The sequence below is a fragment of the Vigna radiata genome, chromosome 5, assembly GCF_000741045.1.
Source record: "Vigna radiata var. radiata cultivar VC1973A chromosome 5, Vradiata_ver6, whole genome shotgun sequence".
In the NCBI taxonomy this organism is placed as follows: Eukaryota; Viridiplantae; Streptophyta; class Magnoliopsida; order Fabales; family Fabaceae; genus Vigna; species Vigna radiata.
In genome coordinates, this window is record NC_028355.1 from 2,655,430 (window position 1) to 2,671,633 (window position 16,204).

The window sequence follows — 16,204 nt, forward strand, 5'->3', positions numbered from 1 at the left end:
ATTATAAAAACTATTAATTTTTCAATGATATAAAATTTAAAATTATATAAAAGAAAATAGTTTTAATAGTGTCAGACCATTCGATTAAGTTACACTTCTGGTTGATTAGCCAATACGCTTTCTTTGCTTTCAAATTTTCTTTATACGAATCAAAGCTTTGTACATATACACCTGTGTGTATGTATTTATATATAGATGGATAGGAAAACAAAGAGGGCATAATTCGCTACCGAATTTTCTGTTTCTGCATACACCGCCATCTTTCTTTTGTCTGAATCAATTCAAACACATATGGCTGTGTCTGATAACGAAGATCTTGCATCAGACTACACAGACAGCGAACCCTCTAAAAGGACAAGGCGTAGGTTCAGGGATAGGTCCAAGGTATGTTGTTACCTTAGATCCGTGTTTTTTTTTTCTTTTTTAATGAAACTTAGATTCATGTTCTTTTGGTATTGTTGGTGAATTTGATTTTATAGCTGACTGAAGAATAGTGTACAAAAACTTATTTAAATGGCGTGACAAGTTTTGTGCTTTTCGTTTTTTCAATTTGATTTCTATGCATGGCTGTATCTGTTTTCTAATTTTATGATATGGGTTTGTTTTGTTTTGGCTGAAAATTAAGGAGGTCTTGTCCAAACAAGCTGTGAAGATAGTCAAACAAGCTGAAGAGCATGAAAGGTTCATCAACAAGGTGGGTTTCTTTTGCTTAATTTCTGATTCGTGTTTTTCAGCTATGGATTTCTTTTTCATCATCTAAGGCCATTTGGGTATGTTAATATGAACAAGCTTTGATTTTTTTATTTACTTCTGTGAATGTTCAGGTGACTCATCTTTTGGGGGTTCTTGGCTTCGGTGGGTTTTGCTTCCTCTTCGGGGCAAGTAAGTTGATTCTGATAGGACAGTGTATTGGTTTTTCTTTCTCTCTTTCTCTTTTGAGAAGATTCAATGCCTTCTTTATTGGTTTTCATATTTTATTACTCTCTTTTTTTTCCAGAGCCACAAGCTGTTCCCTTGGTATATTGTTTGTTCTATGTCGTGTTTGTTCCTCTCCGTTGGATATATTACAGGTTCAAGAAATGGCATTACTACCTCCTGGTAAATGATGATATCTCATACTCTCTCTGCAACTATGAAACCAGTAAAGTGCAAACAACACAACTTTTTGACATACTCTTCATTATTCACTAAAATGTGTTAGAAAATCTTAAACCGGTGTGAATCTCATTACCTGTTTAATAAGCTTCACTCGTGATTTGCAATTTTTAACAAATTTTAACTACTGATAAAGAGTATGTTAGAAAATGTGTTAGAGACTGCTAGACCCTATTTCAATACCTTTACAGGTTAAAATCATTGGAACAATGTCTTTTTGTTCTCATTATTGTGAGGATACAAGTATTAGTTTCATGTGTTCCGTAGTAGAAAACTATGTATGAAAACAAAGCAGTTAACTGATCGTTCATATGTTTCAGGATTTTTGCTACTATGCCAATACAATCTTCTTGATTTACCTCCTTTTCTATCCAAGGAATGAAAAGCTTTTCATGGTTTGCTTTTCATTCGCTGAGGTAAGCATGTTCCCCCTTGATAATTTGATATCTTGGTAGAAAAATGGTTCGTTTGTCATCTTTATGACTTAATGACTTATTCAAGAACTGTCGCAGGGACCATTAGCGTGGGCTTTGATTGTTTGGCGCTGCAGTTTGGTTTTCAGTTCTTTTGACAAAATTGTCAGTGTTCTTATCCATCTGCTACCTGGTAATGTTATAACTTTATTTTTTAATTACTCCTCTTTTTTTAAACAATAAAAAAAGTATTTTCCATGACCAAATATTGGGAATGACTGCAAAAAAAGGGTCTGTATATGTCATTGCATAGCGCACTTAGTACATTTGTATGGAACATCTTGATAAAGCTTATATTACAGGCTTTGCGTTCAAATTCTATTATCTTCATGATTTCTCCATTCAATTTTCAAAGGATTCTAGAATAGTATTGTGCATTGTGGTTGGTTTAATTTAACTACTAGTTTTTTTGCACCTAGATAGATCCTTGTAGATGCATATTCAAACATCAATGTTCAATAGCTTCATGCAAGACATGGAAATGCCAGAAACTTTAATTGTAAAGTTGGATAATTTTGTAGAATATTTAATATTCTATTTGTACAGAACTCAATTCATGATTAAATTCTGTAAGGAAATTTAGAAAGCTGCTATAATAGTCAGAATGTATCCTTATCAAGGAATTTGTATTAGTTCATATGAAGGATTTCTTGATCCTTGCTTGAATTATGTGATATCTGCCAGATATAAAACCATTCGAGTCTTCTTCATCTAAGAATATGCCCCTAAATCTTTATATTGAATTACTATATTTTATCCCGAATATTATCAAAATGTTATTTTAATACTTGTTTATCCATGTTGGACTTGAATTTCTGAATAGACATCAACATTAGAGCTGCTACAATTGGAATGAACTTGTGACAGACTTTTCAACTTTATGTCTTACTCTGCTTCCATTTGGGTTTTGATCTGTGACAGACTTGTGAAATATTATGCTTTTAATGCAATAGTTTTCTTTTCTTTTCAGGATTAGTTTTCTTTTCTATTCGATGGTGGAATCCTGAAACCTTTGAAGCCATGCGACCAGAGGGAACTGCTGCAAGAGCTACATGGCCCTATGTTGAAGATAAATCCTATCTCTTTATGTGGTTGTTTTTGGTTCCCTTGGCAGTTTACATTCTGTGGCAGGTTCTGTACTTCCTCATTGTCAATGTCTTGCGCAGACAACGGTTTTTAAGAGATCCTGAAGTCATGACTTCCTACAGGTAATCAAAGAACACTGCTAAACTCTTCACTTCATTTTGGAAAGGTATGTTCTTGAGTGGTGGTGGAAAGTTCTCTGAAATTTCTCTTTTGTTGTCTTAACTGTTTCATAGGGAACTCTCCAAAAAGGCTCAGAAAGCAAACAATGTGTGGTGGCGCTTAAGTGGCATACTAGGGGATCAAAATCGCTTGTTGATGTACATCATTCTTCAAGGCATATTCACTGTTGCAACCACAGCACTAACTGTTCCCATATTCTTGTCCTATGAACTGTCTGTGGTTTTCCAAATACTGAAGATTTCAGCTTCAGTGTGGAATGGGGGAAGCTTCCTGATAGATGTAATGCCTAGGCAGGTAATTCTCAAGGAGAAAAAGAAAACAGAAATGCAACATGTTCCAAATCAAAATCATCAGTGATAGATGGTGCTAGAAAATTGTAGGTAGTTCAACAATTCTATATATATATATATATATATATATATATATATATCCTTTTAGTCACACCTTATTATTCCTGCTGTGTATATTACAAGAAAACCTCACACTGTAACCGATCTACGGTTCTCAAAATGTAGAAGTGGAATATACCAATGCACATTCCATGTGCCTTTGTTCTGATGGGCACTTTGTAGAACAGTCTTGAAAAGTATAATTTCTGTGATCCTTCCAGAGACTGACGAATTTTAGTACACATGTCCTTGGTACTTCCTGTAATGTCCCTACCACATTTTTGTGTCTGTCACATTCAAAAGTTTCTCAAAAATCAACAATGGAATGATCAAATCCATTATGAAAATCTCTTCAAGGTGGGCAGGATCAAAAGGGTTTAATTCTGGAGGGCAAAATTAAGCTGCAAATTTCATAGAACATGGTATATTTGAAGATATAGTTGAAATTTGAATTAATAGATGTAAGCATCAATGAAACTCAAATGAAATAGTATGTGTACAGTTGTGTATTTGGATTAGTTGGCTGAATAGTTGAACATTTATGAGAGAGAATATTTGAGTGAACACTTTAAGGACGAAGAAAGGGACATATCTATATTAATTCAGACGACAGAAGAGATGAAAACATTCAACATCAAACACTGGAATTCATTGTTTAAGATGTTAACAAATACTCAGCCAGTGAACTTACTGCAATTAATACATATTACTAGCGTAGATAAAACACGTATCTGTGAATGATGAATGAAATACTAATTTAGGGATTACTGAACATTGTTTTCTTTCTTTAAGATAACCCAAAAAAGTGTATAGACAAAACACATAACTTTGAAAACGTTGCATTTCAATGAATTGCGAAACATGTAATATATAGTGAAATATGAAAGCACCCAAAACTACTTTTCTTTCTTTGTAGTGAAATTTAAACATAACTAAATGTTACAAAAGCAATTTACAAAACAAATACATAAGATAAAGTTTTTATTTACTTATATATTATAATTTAATTATATTTGTGATTGATGTTGGATCTCTAATAGACATGTTTTTATATATTATAACGAACATGTTTTTTTAAAAAGAATGAGAAAGGTTTATATATCATCATCGGATTAAATTTACTTAATTTTTGAACAATAAAAAGTAGTGGCTTGGGGTTTTGTATGCATGGCTGGTATTTGGGTGCCCAAAAGAAGGAAGGAAAGGAAAGATTTTTAACGGAACTGAAAGTGCTTCTCTTTAGCCCTGAAAGCTAAGTACGTGGTTCAAAATTTACACTTTATCCACATCACAAGAAGAAAGTCAGCAACGAAAATGTTCCAGAAACACAAAATCAAACATTTACTAGTGCTAATGAACAATCAAATGATGTTGCACTGGAGAAATTGGTTTGTCGAAAAACTACTAGAAGCTCCAATAGGACATCAAAAACAGAATCAGAGCCCTAGTTAACTAGTGCTATACAAATATGTTAAATAAAAAAAATGGCATGAATCAGTGAAAGCATGTGAGGGAAATAAAACAAACTCAAACCCATACCCAAGATGTTGAAGCATTCATCACTACCAGGCTCTAATACCTGAACTAAAAAATACCATAATTAGAGCCATGTTTTTTTTTTTTTTTTTTTTTTTTTTGTGTTTTCTTCACTCATTCATTTTCTACAACCTACGAGGCAATGAGACATTGCTTTTCTCCTTCAAGGAGTTCAGTTTTTCGAGCTTCCACTCTCCCCTGCGCTTAGCGATGAAAGATTCAGCTTTAATGTTCACATCGGGGCTTGGACAGAAAACGCCGTTACTATCCGTAACACTCTCACTCACTGTACTTTCCGATACATTCATTATAATCTCCTCCCTTTCTGGAGAGCTACACCGCGAGCTCTGGTTGCTGCGTATCTTCACGAAATCTCCACGGACCACGAACTTCATCGCCTTCACCTTGAACGGCGGAGGCGGTGGCGGAACTGGAATCAGCGGCGACTGATTCCCGACGTTAGCTGACTCGTGAATCTCGTCGTGGAAATTGACGTTTCTGCTCGGCAGCGGTGGTCGCCCCGTGTTTCGACGGCGTGGGGGAGACGGAGGAGATGGAGGAGACGGAGGAGGGATGTGGCTCTTGCGCTTTGACCACCGCTTCGACGGCGGAGGAGGTGGCGGGGGTGGTGGCGGTGACACTGAGTGGATTTTCTTGCTCTTGCCTAGTCCTTTTCGGAATAGACTTTGGAACATTGAAGTTGGTGGCGGAGGAGGTGGTGGAGGTGGCGGCGTTGGTGGTGGCACTGTCGTGCTGTTCGTTAATTCGTCGGGATTATCTTCGTAATGTTGATCGTGGTTATTTTTTGCTCTTTGCTTCTTCTTTTTCTTTCGCTGGTTGGAGAGAACTGAAGCCCAAACCATCGCTATCTCTCTCTTCACATTGCTCTTCTTTCGTTCGCTCTTACGCTCCGATCGCACCTTCGCCGATGGCGAAGGCGGTGTCGGAGGAGCCGGAGGCGGAGAGCGGATCGTTGTGAACTCGCGCTCGTCGAGCTCGACGGTTATCTCACTGACTCTCTCTGTTTTCCGACGCGACCGTCCTGCATTGCGACGGGCCGATTCCGGCGGAGGAGGAGGCGGCGGTGGTGGTGGAGGAGTTGGCGTAGTTGATTTCACCGGCGGTGATGAAGGACGAGTTTCGAAGGTATCAACCGGAATTTCCTTTTCTTCATCGTCCTGTTGTTCGTGGTGTTGATGCTGATGTTGTGGTTGTGGTGACAGTGATGGTGATGATTCCGGCAATCGTTTGCGGTGGTCGAAAGCGGGGAAATGGTCCCTAGCCGGCGTGCGGAACTGCTTGTCGATTTCGAAGTCATCAAAGAAGCGGAACTTGTACCGGTCATCGCCGGTTTCCCACTGGCGCAGATCTGGATAAGAGCTGCTGTTTCTTCTCATCCTCAACCGTGTATCACCGGTTGCAGGTGACTGAAACCGGTTGAGAGGGGTATCATTAATATACTCCTTTCTTTCCCCTGTGAACCCAAGCCACTGAGGTTGTCCTTCGGAAGGGACTTGTCGAAACGCAGCGTTTCGATCCGGAACGGCGTCGTGGTGGTTATTTCTTGGGGTCTGTTCGTCCTCATTTCGTCTGGCAAAGACGCCGCACAGAATTGCGAAAACGACGAGAAGGATGTTGAGGGAGTCCCAGCTGGTCTTGACGGAGGCAGGGCGTACGAGGCGCGTGGCAGCGGAGAGGAGCGGCGGCAGAGCGAGAAAGAGGATGGTGAGAATGACGATGGGGAAGAGAATGATTATGAGTGGAGGGCTAAGTAAGGGTGGCGATGAGTGCCAGGAGCGACGGTGGGGCATGGTGGTTGGTGGTGGTGATGAGGGTGGGAGAAAGCAGTGTGAGGTAGGGGACAACGTGAAATGAAATTCTTAAAGTGGAACGACAACGTAACTTAACATAACAACTTGCAACCTCTTTCATTCCGACCATGGACAGATAATATACTTGGAGTAACAGGTACTCCCCAAACTCTCCTTCCACTGTGCTAACCATTTTCATTTATTTAATCACATTATAGTAATATTGTATTGTATAATATGGAGATTAACATTTCATTATTTTCAATTAAGGAAGATAAAAGACTTTTAATCAAATATATAAATATAATTATTATATTTATATTTGTGGCATTTTCAGCTTTCTTGAAGAGCAAATATCTATATTTTGGTGTGTTGAAGTTGAATTCCTTTGTGGGGTCATGCTTGACATAACAACGCATCTTAAACTAATATGAAAAAAGTTTATTATTAAAAATCTTAAAAGAAATATTATTGAACAAACAAAGGATGTTCCTAATTTGTTGAAATCTATGCCGAACTTTGAAATTTACCTTGCTAATTCGTGGATAACAAGGATTTTTAACCATATTTCTACATTGAATATATGAAATAATACAATAGACTTAAGATAGGTTTTGATATATATTTTAGAAAATTTTGAAAATAATTGAGATGTTATACCTCCTTATGACATTAATCTTAAATTATGAATGAGATTCCCATGGTTGGGCACTCGGGCCCCAAACTTTTGAAGTTAACATTATTTTGTCCTTTTTCTTTCTTATTTGAACTTTTGAAGCACTTGCTATAATTATGTATTGCTTCTGCCTTGGTGTGTGATAATGTATTGAGTTCCATCAATATAACATATTTTAAGTTAGTATTCCACTACAAGGGTATACTAGATCCACGATGTATTTGAAGAAATAAAATTGTGTCCCATCCGAAAAACAAATATATCTACTTTTGGTAACATTTTAAATCACAAATTAAAATATTAAATAGTTAGAAATAGAAGAAAGAATTATCACTTTGTAAAAAATATTCAAAATATCTGTTTAAAAAACATCTTTGGAAACAGGGTGACAAATTCTTTTGGATCATTGCTACTTGTGGGGCAAATTCAATTGACGACATTTCGTATATAACATGATAAACCAAAACCCCTTTACTTGTTCAAATCCGAATCCAATTTTTAAGTTAATTTTTCAAATAAATCACGTTGTCTTTATCCTCCAATTGTATTAAAAAGTAACAAAGAAGAAGGGGAAGAATAAAAATATTTGAGATATAGACAAACAAAAAAAAATTAAAAAAGCAAAACTTACATTGTTTCAACAATCTCTTATTTTGTCCCACACACATGCTCTGGTCAACTAATCTATGTTTTTCGTGTATTTTTTTTTTCTCACAAATAAATTAATCTTAAATTAAGATGCGGTGCGATAGGAGAAAGAAGTACTATGAATTTGTAGTGGTACGTGTTTGGTTGGGCTTGCCCCTGAATGATTGGAGTGTGTAGGCAATGATTGAAACGCACTTCCTTTCCAACAAGAGAACGCTAAAACTGGCTTTTCGGGAGCGCACTTTTTTAAAAGATGAAAACCCCAAACGACACTTTAATTTTTTTCTCCTTTGAAAATTTTACTGTAGGAGTCATTGTTGGCACCCTATCCATTCATTGTTCTTTATAGCCTTATGCCCTCTCTTCTCAATTCTCATCTCCTTCTACTTTTGTCTCAAACATCATTCCACCTAACACACTTCAAAAATAAATTAAATAAATAAATATTCACTGGACTAAGTTATATTTCTTTATTTCATATTCAAAATAACATTTACATGAATTTAAGTTCATTCTCACATGGACTAAACTTTTCTTGTAGTACTTATTGACTTAATCCCTAAGTACTTATTTGTTATGTAACTTAATACATCTCTTTCACACTTCATAATATATGTGTAAAGATACTTCAACACTGAAATTAATAACACGTATGAGTCACGTTGAATAGTATCTATATCATCAATATTAATTGGTTTATAATATTTTAATGTGGTTTTTTTTTGTTTTTATGTGGATGAACTTGGGAGAATAATTGATGAGTTTGTTTTATATAATATATATTTAATATCATGCCATTATTTAAGCAATCAATCTAAAATGTAAATTAAATATAAATTTCTTTCTTTAAGATTTTACGTTACTTGTATCTTTTCTATTTAGGATATGTGTGAGAACATTAATATCAAGATATTCAAAAACATTTTCTGATAAAACTTGTAAAACATTAATATTTTAATTACGTATTAATAAGAGCTTATATTGTTATTAAGCTCTTTAGACAACCTATAAGAGTTTATTAAGAATAATATAAGTTGGTAATAATATCGTATATACCATTTATTAATAATGTCTTTACGGATAAACATTCTCCCTAATTCAAATAAAACAAAACTGTTTTCTTTTATATTAAAAAAAGTCTCATAAATACATAAAAAAGAACACATCTCAATCTTAAATTGATCATTTCAACTTTTCTGACAACTATATCATTTTTTATAAACATGAGTTTGATTATCAATTAAGTAATTCAAAACGAGTTTGGTTATCAATCAACTAATCCAAAACTTTTTTGCTGGACAACTAATTTTATAGAAATCTCCTAACAGTCAAGATTTAGTTGAATAGATGTGGTTGGATAAAATTATTTGCAATTTAGGTCTATGTAACAAATATTTGGGATGCATTTTCACAATTTAAAGAAATTATTACACAATTGTAATTTAAAAAATACTGTAGTTTTGGTCCTTTAAAAATAATTCAAACCAATTAATATTCTTAATGTTCATTAAGATGTCCATTTTTAATTTAATTTTCTTTAATTTATTTTTATCTCAATAAAAACAATATTATATTCATCGAGAACGTTAAATCATTTTAGAAAATTATTTGAATTTAATCTACGAAAAGAATCATATCATATAATTAAGTATTTAAATAAAATAATATTTGATTTTGTATTATGTAAAAGTTTGTCCTATTTCTTGTACTTTCTAAAAAAAAGTGCATTTTGTGCCGTTTTGCATCCGTATTTATTGCCTGAACCACATTTTTAACTTTTTATACTCTCTTCTCTTTTTTAGCTGAAACTCGTGATATTATTAAATCATGTAAAATCACCATGCATGCAATTTCCCATCAAATCAAGTTTTTCTTTTCTTTTTCACTTTTTCCTGGTTCAATGAAGAGTGACTGAATCTTAATAAATTAAATAAATGAATAAAAGATAGAAGTAGGAAAAAAAAATATTATTTTAAGAATTAAACAAAGGGACACCACTTTGGATAGAAATCTTTTAACTACCAATCTCTTTATGTGAACTATATAATATTATAAATAGAAAAACGTTATTAGTTAATCACTATCTATACGTATCATAGTTCTTGAACTGGAAACATCTCTTTGATGAAGTTATGAATTCTGAATAAATTTAAAAAGAAATTTATAGTTGATTACGACTATAATAAAAAAAATATTTAAATAAATTTACTGAAAAGTAATATTACGATAATCAATTTTATTTAAACAAAAAAATGTACAAGAATTAAGTACTCAAAATTGAAAGGAATAAAAAAAATACCTGTTATAAAAGCAACCCTATATAACCTATAAATTCTTAAATTCATAAATGAATTTTTTATTTATTTATTTGAGCTATTAATTTAAAATAGATTAAAAAAAGTGAAATGTGAAGAAATAAATAACTTTGACTGACATGCTATAAAGTGGAGTGCAGTATAGTTGTAATTAAAGTGTTTTATGGAAATATATAAAAGAAAAATGATAGTGCATGACAGATAGAAATATAGCAAACCCTAAAGTTTTGAAGCACAAGAGTTATTGTCTAATATGTTATTGATAGGATAGGGATAATATTTTGACATATATTGTCATACACCATCATTATATATATCACTTTCCTCTTCTGTCCCACTCAACCACATAACTACTCTTCATCTTCAAATATATCAAACCAATATTAGCTATTGTTACTATGTTGTTTATTCATAATATATGTGTCCATGTTTCAAATTTGATTTCCACACTTAAATTTTTCTCTTTACTAATTTGATATTATCTTTTATTTTTTTTAATAATTGTTTTAGAACTAGGACTCAACATCTATTTAAAACAATTTTTTAGTTTTCTTGTTTTTGTATTCATTTTTCCATGTTAATAAGGTAATTTGTTTATTGATTCATTATGAGTATTTCTCTTCTGATGGTAAATTTAGCTCAGGTTGAAGAGGTTAAAGGAGTTAATGTTGTAGTAAAAATGTAATTAATGTCTCAACAATTATATTTGAATTTATATTAATAGTTTTTTTCATAAAATTTGTGATTAGGATAGGTTTAATTACCTTCAATCCCTTTTATTACTGATTTGTTTATGCTAATTAGATTTTTAACTTATTTAATTGCAATCTATCCATTTTTTCATGTCTCATAGTCAATTGCACTATTGTGGTTAGTTCGTACACTACATAAACTTCTCAAGGTGTTAGTTTATCTTAATTTAATAAACTTAATTTATAATATATAAATAAATGTAAATTTTAAATTAGACTAACAATTAATTTTTACTCTCATGTATATATATATATATATATATATATATTTCGAAATAAGGAATGTGTGTTAAAAATCTTTCATCAACTAAAATTAAAATCCATTTACAATATATAAATGGATACAAATATTATTTTATTAACCACTTTTATAAAATTAAATTAAATTTAAAATCTATTTTCAATATGTCAAATTATTTAAAGTGAATTTATTTGATTGAATATAAATAGGGTTTAACTATTGAATGTTTGGTTTGAAGAAAAATTTAAACAGGTGTTCATATATAAGGAAGAAATACTAAAAGTAAAAATAAAAATTAGGATTCATATATTTTTTATTTTATTTTCATCTGCTATATTTCTCTTACATGGAAGTCAAGGAATTCACGTGTGTATATATATATATATATAGGCTTCTTTTAGTATATATAAATAAATAATAAATAGTAAATAAATGAATAATATGTCGTTTTACAGGGTTTTCTAGAATAATCATAGATAATTAAAATTAAGATAATGATATTTAGACAACATATTTTTGACAACATTTGAACATTGATTACGTGTCAATCTGTGATTGATCGTAAATTATTCCATAATCAATAATAATAATCATAAACACTATTATGGAGTAATTTACGACCAATCACAGATTGACACGTAATCAATGTTCAAATGTTGTAAAAAAAAATGTTGTCTAAATATCATTATCCTTAAAATTAATCCACGTGCTATTAATTTTTTTTTTACTTGAAATATAAAATTAATGATTTCACACCTAATACCAAAAAAAGAAAAGCCCACGCGAGTGACATAAAACAAAAATATTTTAATCTGTGGGACATATGCAGCGTTTTGTTATACCGATCTCATTAAAAACATTAATTTTGTTTGAATGTTTGTTATGTCTTATGATAATTTCTTACTAAAATAGTTTTCTTTTATACTCAAATGTTCACCTTTTAAAACTATTATATTGAATTATGGGTGAGCTAGTTATTCATGCAATGAGATATATTTATATGTTTTGGAAGTATATTTCACTGTGACATTAGTATTAGGGAATTTCTTACTCTAGTGAAATGATTTAGGTATATTTATGTTGTTTTTCAAATTTGTATTCGCATGGTATAATTTAAATTATAAATTTATATTATGAATTATATTTTATATTTTGGAGTTCTTTTTTTTTTGTAAATTTATATTATGGATTATATAATTTAAAATAGTGATTCGTATACCAGATCATATAATATGTAAAGAATTTTACATTTTGGATTGTCTTTCATATTTATTTTATAAATTGTGTAATTTTAAATGTATTTTACATTTTAAACTGGTTTTTAAATTTATATTATGGAATGTTTAATTTAAAATATAATTTGTGTTAGAGATTTATAATTTAAAATATAATTTACGTTTTAAATTGTTTTTCAAATTTGTATTAAGAATTATATAATAGAAATATAAATTTGCATTACAAATGTATAATTCAAAATATCTATGGATTATAATTAAAATATGAAAAAAAAAATCATACACTATCCTTTTTTATTAATTTCAGCAGGAGTATAATTGAAATTTTATAAAATATAAGGTGTAGGAAGAAAACATGGGTTTGCCCGAAGAAATTCGCTAGTATTATCTTCCATCTGTGCTTTTCTCACTTGTTAAACCACACATATATGAAGCCCAATTCAGACCAACATATAAATAATATTATTTTACTATAATTTAATTTTACGTAATATTATAGTTTTTTCTTAGAGAAAATTATATTCTTTTAACATTTCTTGATAAAATGAGTATAATTTGTTTAGCTTTCTAATATTTTCTTCTAATGTTATGATTAATTGTTGTTTCAAAAGTGACCCTATTAACATTTATATATTGATTTGAGAATTACAAATTTATAAATATTATATGTGTAATTGGCAACTTAAGTTTTCAACGAATATTTATTCTAGCTTTTTTTATATTCTCTTTATTTTCTTGTGTTGTTTTTATTTCGTCATTCTGAATCTCGTCACATTTTTAGTTTTAAATGCACAAGTTAGGCTCGTATATTATGTAAGTATTAGGAAAATAAATTAGATATAAAATTATAATTGGGTTTAGGAAAATACAATCAGTTGATTTTTCGAGTTTAACTAATCAGGATTTTTGAAAAAATATGGTTAACAAAAGTAAAAATTTTAACAATAAATTCATAAAATAAATGTGAAATTGATGATTTCTATTTGTAATTTTAGATATTAAAAAATAATATTTTATATTATTTTAAACATTACATATATTTGGCATAAATTTAAAAAAAAAATTATTTGATACACATAAATTTTCTACATTAATTTGACACTAACTTTCTTTATTTTTACTTTTTTCTTTTTTAAAATTATACAAAAATTTATATTTTATAACCATTTTATTTTTATAGTGTGTAAAATGAATATAAAAGTGTGTCATGATATCACTGATTAAATTTTAATACTTGCACATTTACAGAAGAAAAAGATTTTTTAACACACCTAAAATTTTTACATTCATTTGACACTACATTTTTTTAATTTTTTTTTTTTAAAAAAAATATAAAAATTTACATTTTTATTACTATTTTACCTATATACTATGTGTGAAATGAATATAAAAGTGTGTGATAATACCGTTCACCGAATTTTGTCCCTAAGTTACAATGGTTCTGCCTTAAGACATGATCACTATTGTTTGACATGTGCTCTTATGATTATAGCAAAATCAGTAACAAAATTCTCATAACATAACATGAATGATAAAATCTGTGTAAGATTCGTAAGAAGAAAGTGAAGAATTCTTTTGTATACACTTAATACACAAATCTAGTAAGGGTGACTTCTCATCCTTCTCTAGTAGTACACAGATTTTGCAGTATCTTGAAGCATATTTTCCTTCATACTTAGTTATATACACATGCAATTGTTTCTGATATGTATTTTAATCATCTTTACTGCTGGAACTGGCATCAGGGTGAGCGTAAATGAAGAACAGTTCCTATGATCAGCAATGCTACTGTGAATATCAGTGCCTGCAAGATCACCATTGCATTCAAAAAAAGAACAAACCAAGTCAACTACAATAATACTTTGAATATGCAACTAGGATGATGAGAATGAAAAATGCAAGCTTCAGAACATAGAAAATTAAACAAGAGAGAGAGAGAGAGAAAGAAGAGAAATGTTACAGCAATTGCAGAAGCTCCTAACCCTGCCCTTTCCCTAGGATCCTTTCTGTAATAGTTTCCAAAGTAAAGGATTGTGGCATAATACCAGAGAGGTGGACACAGAAATCCCAAAAGAAATCTGAAATTAAACACAGAAAATCATAAGGCAAGAAGAAGAGAAAATCATAAGGCAAGAAGAAGAGAAAATTGAGTTACTTACGAGAACCATCCAATTCCACAACCATAACATGGAAGGGGTCTGTCATAAAGTCCTGTTTGGAAGTCCTCAGGACCTCTGATTAAGGTATAGGTGCCCTTTTCAGGGTCTCCACCTTCCATTGCTTGACCTATTGTTAGAGCAAACTTGTTTAGACAGTTTTAGTGATGAATATCAACACAAGAGAAACAATCTGAAAGTAGAAACCGATAATACCTCTAAAAATTGAATAATTTCTGGCAGATGGCCTCAGAAGATCAAGATGCTTATCAGAGACTGATGTTGCCAATTCCACACCATTTCTCAAATCAATACTCTCTTCCATACCACAACCTGTTGTCAAAAAAAAGAAAAGGCTTTTATGCATCAGAAGGAATACCCTTGAAGAAAAAACAAAAACAGGAGAAGATCAAAGAAACACTTGCCTTGAAAGAGCAACAGGAAGTTGCAGTGATCAGATTATTTGAAAAATTTGAAAAAGGATAACTGGTTTGTATTGAAGAGATGTTGTTGAAAGATGATAAGATTGGTGTTACCCCATTTCTCCCTTGTATTAAAATCGCATCCGAACATAACAAAAGTTGAAACAGGTCGAAGCTGAAGAGAATTGACAATGTCTTTGTGTTCCTAAATCGTAACAACCTTAGTTTAATACACCGATTTGAATAATAAATAAAAGTTGTGTGTTTCTTTGTGTTATATATATGTTGTCTTTTTCACATAGTCAATTGTGCTACATGACAGATTATGTACGCAGCCTCCTTGCCTTGCCTTCCCTTGCTTTCACATTCTTCTCACTAATTTCCTCCTAAATACCACTTTTTTCATACAATTTTTTAATATATATTTTCAGAATTGATTATTTTTTTTTATAAACCATAAACTTGTGTGAATTTCATAAATAATCTTAAGCAGACAGTGAAGAATATATATTTTAAAAATTGTTAGAAAATATCTCCATTCATGGTAAAAACCTTGATTGCTAGCAAATAAAAATCAATGGAGCCAAATTGTAATTGACTATTATTTAATCCTCTCGATTGACCCAGCTCTTGTATTATTCACAAAACTGTCTTTTGATTGGTCAATGGTCAGCTCTGGACAGTGCTAGGTGCTGGAATATATATATATATATATATATATATATATATATATATATATATATATATATATATATATATATATATATATATATATATATATATATATATATATATATATATATATATATATATATATATATATATATATATATATATTTATTTGTGTGTGTGAGAGGGTTTCTATATTTATTTTTATTTAACATTATTAAAATATGGTTATTTCATTTATTATTATAATTTTTTTTTATTGTTAACTGATTTTAAAGAGAAAAACTATATTTTTTTGGTTATTGATTTATGTATTCTTTTGTTTTGTTAAGGAAAATAAAATACAAAATTTCATATTTTCCTCGAATATTAGGAACGAAATGAATGTTCAATACAGATTGCAAATATGTCAAGTTTGCACACAAATTTTCAATATAAATTTTGGCAAATCTTTTTGTTA

General features: G+C 30.8%; 3 protein-coding genes across 3 annotated transcripts; 1 reads left to right on the forward strand and 2 right to left on the reverse strand.

Annotated features, from left to right (window-relative positions):
- Positions 1-115: 115 nt before the first annotated feature.
- Positions 116-3,843, forward strand: LOC106759926 (uncharacterized membrane protein C776.05). The gene is made up of 8 exons (XM_014643312.2): positions 116-384; positions 626-694; positions 825-882; positions 998-1,098; positions 1,476-1,571; positions 1,668-1,761; positions 2,599-2,836; positions 2,948-3,843. The coding sequence occupies exons 1-8, from the start codon at positions 292-294 to the stop codon at positions 3,249-3,251; spliced, it is 1,053 nt and encodes a 350-aa protein (XP_014498798.1). The 5' UTR covers positions 116-291; the 3' UTR covers positions 3,252-3,843.
- Positions 3,844-4,944: 1,101 nt separating this feature from the next.
- Positions 4,945-6,630, reverse strand: LOC106760966 (verprolin). Its single transcript, XM_014644422.2, has one exon. It carries the CDS (start codon positions 6,628-6,630, stop codon positions 4,945-4,947), a length of 1,686 nt encoding a protein of 561 aa, XP_014499908.1.
- Positions 6,631-13,926: 7,296 nt separating this feature from the next.
- LOC106761755 lies at positions 13,927-15,384 on the reverse strand. Its single transcript, XM_014645326.2, has 5 exons — positions 15,079-15,384; positions 14,870-14,986; positions 14,657-14,783; positions 14,458-14,575; positions 13,927-14,301 (listed from the first exon to the last, which is right to left on the reverse strand). Exons 2-5 carry the CDS (start codon positions 14,976-14,978, stop codon positions 14,239-14,241), a joined length of 417 nt encoding a protein of 138 aa, XP_014500812.1. The 5' UTR covers positions 14,979-14,986; positions 15,079-15,384; the 3' UTR covers positions 13,927-14,238.
- Positions 15,385-16,204: the final 820 nt, after the last annotated feature.

What these genes read in the sequence shown, in the direction of transcription:
- LOC106760966 (XM_014644422.2), bottom strand. Translation starts at nt 6,630, where the DNA reads ATGCCCCACCGTCGCTCCTGGCACTCATCGCCACCCTTACTTAGCCCT.
- LOC106761755 (XM_014645326.2), bottom strand. Translation starts at nt 14,978, where the DNA reads ATGGAAGAGAGTATTGATTTGAGAAATGGTGTGGAATTGGCAACATCA. An exon ending in AAATTATTCAATTTTTAGAG is followed by an intron (nt 14,784 to 14,869) that starts GTATTATCGGTT and finishes CTCTAACAATAG; the next exon opens with GTCAAGCAATGGAAGGTGGA. An exon ending in TGTGGAATTGGATGGTTCTC is followed by an intron (nt 14,576 to 14,656) that starts GTAAGTAACTCA and finishes GTTTAATTTCAG; the next exon opens with ATTTCTTTTGGGATTTCTGT.
- LOC106759926 (XM_014643312.2), top strand. Translation starts at nt 292, where the DNA reads ATGGCTGTGTCTGATAACGAAGATCTTGCATCAGACTACACAGACAGC. An exon ending in GGTTCAGGGATAGGTCCAAG is followed by an intron (nt 385 to 625) that starts GTATGTTGTTAC and finishes CTGAAAATTAAG; the next exon opens with GAGGTCTTGTCCAAACAAGC. An exon ending in AATGGCATTACTACCTCCTG is followed by an intron (nt 1,099 to 1,475) that starts GTAAATGATGAT and finishes CATATGTTTCAG; the next exon opens with GATTTTTGCTACTATGCCAA.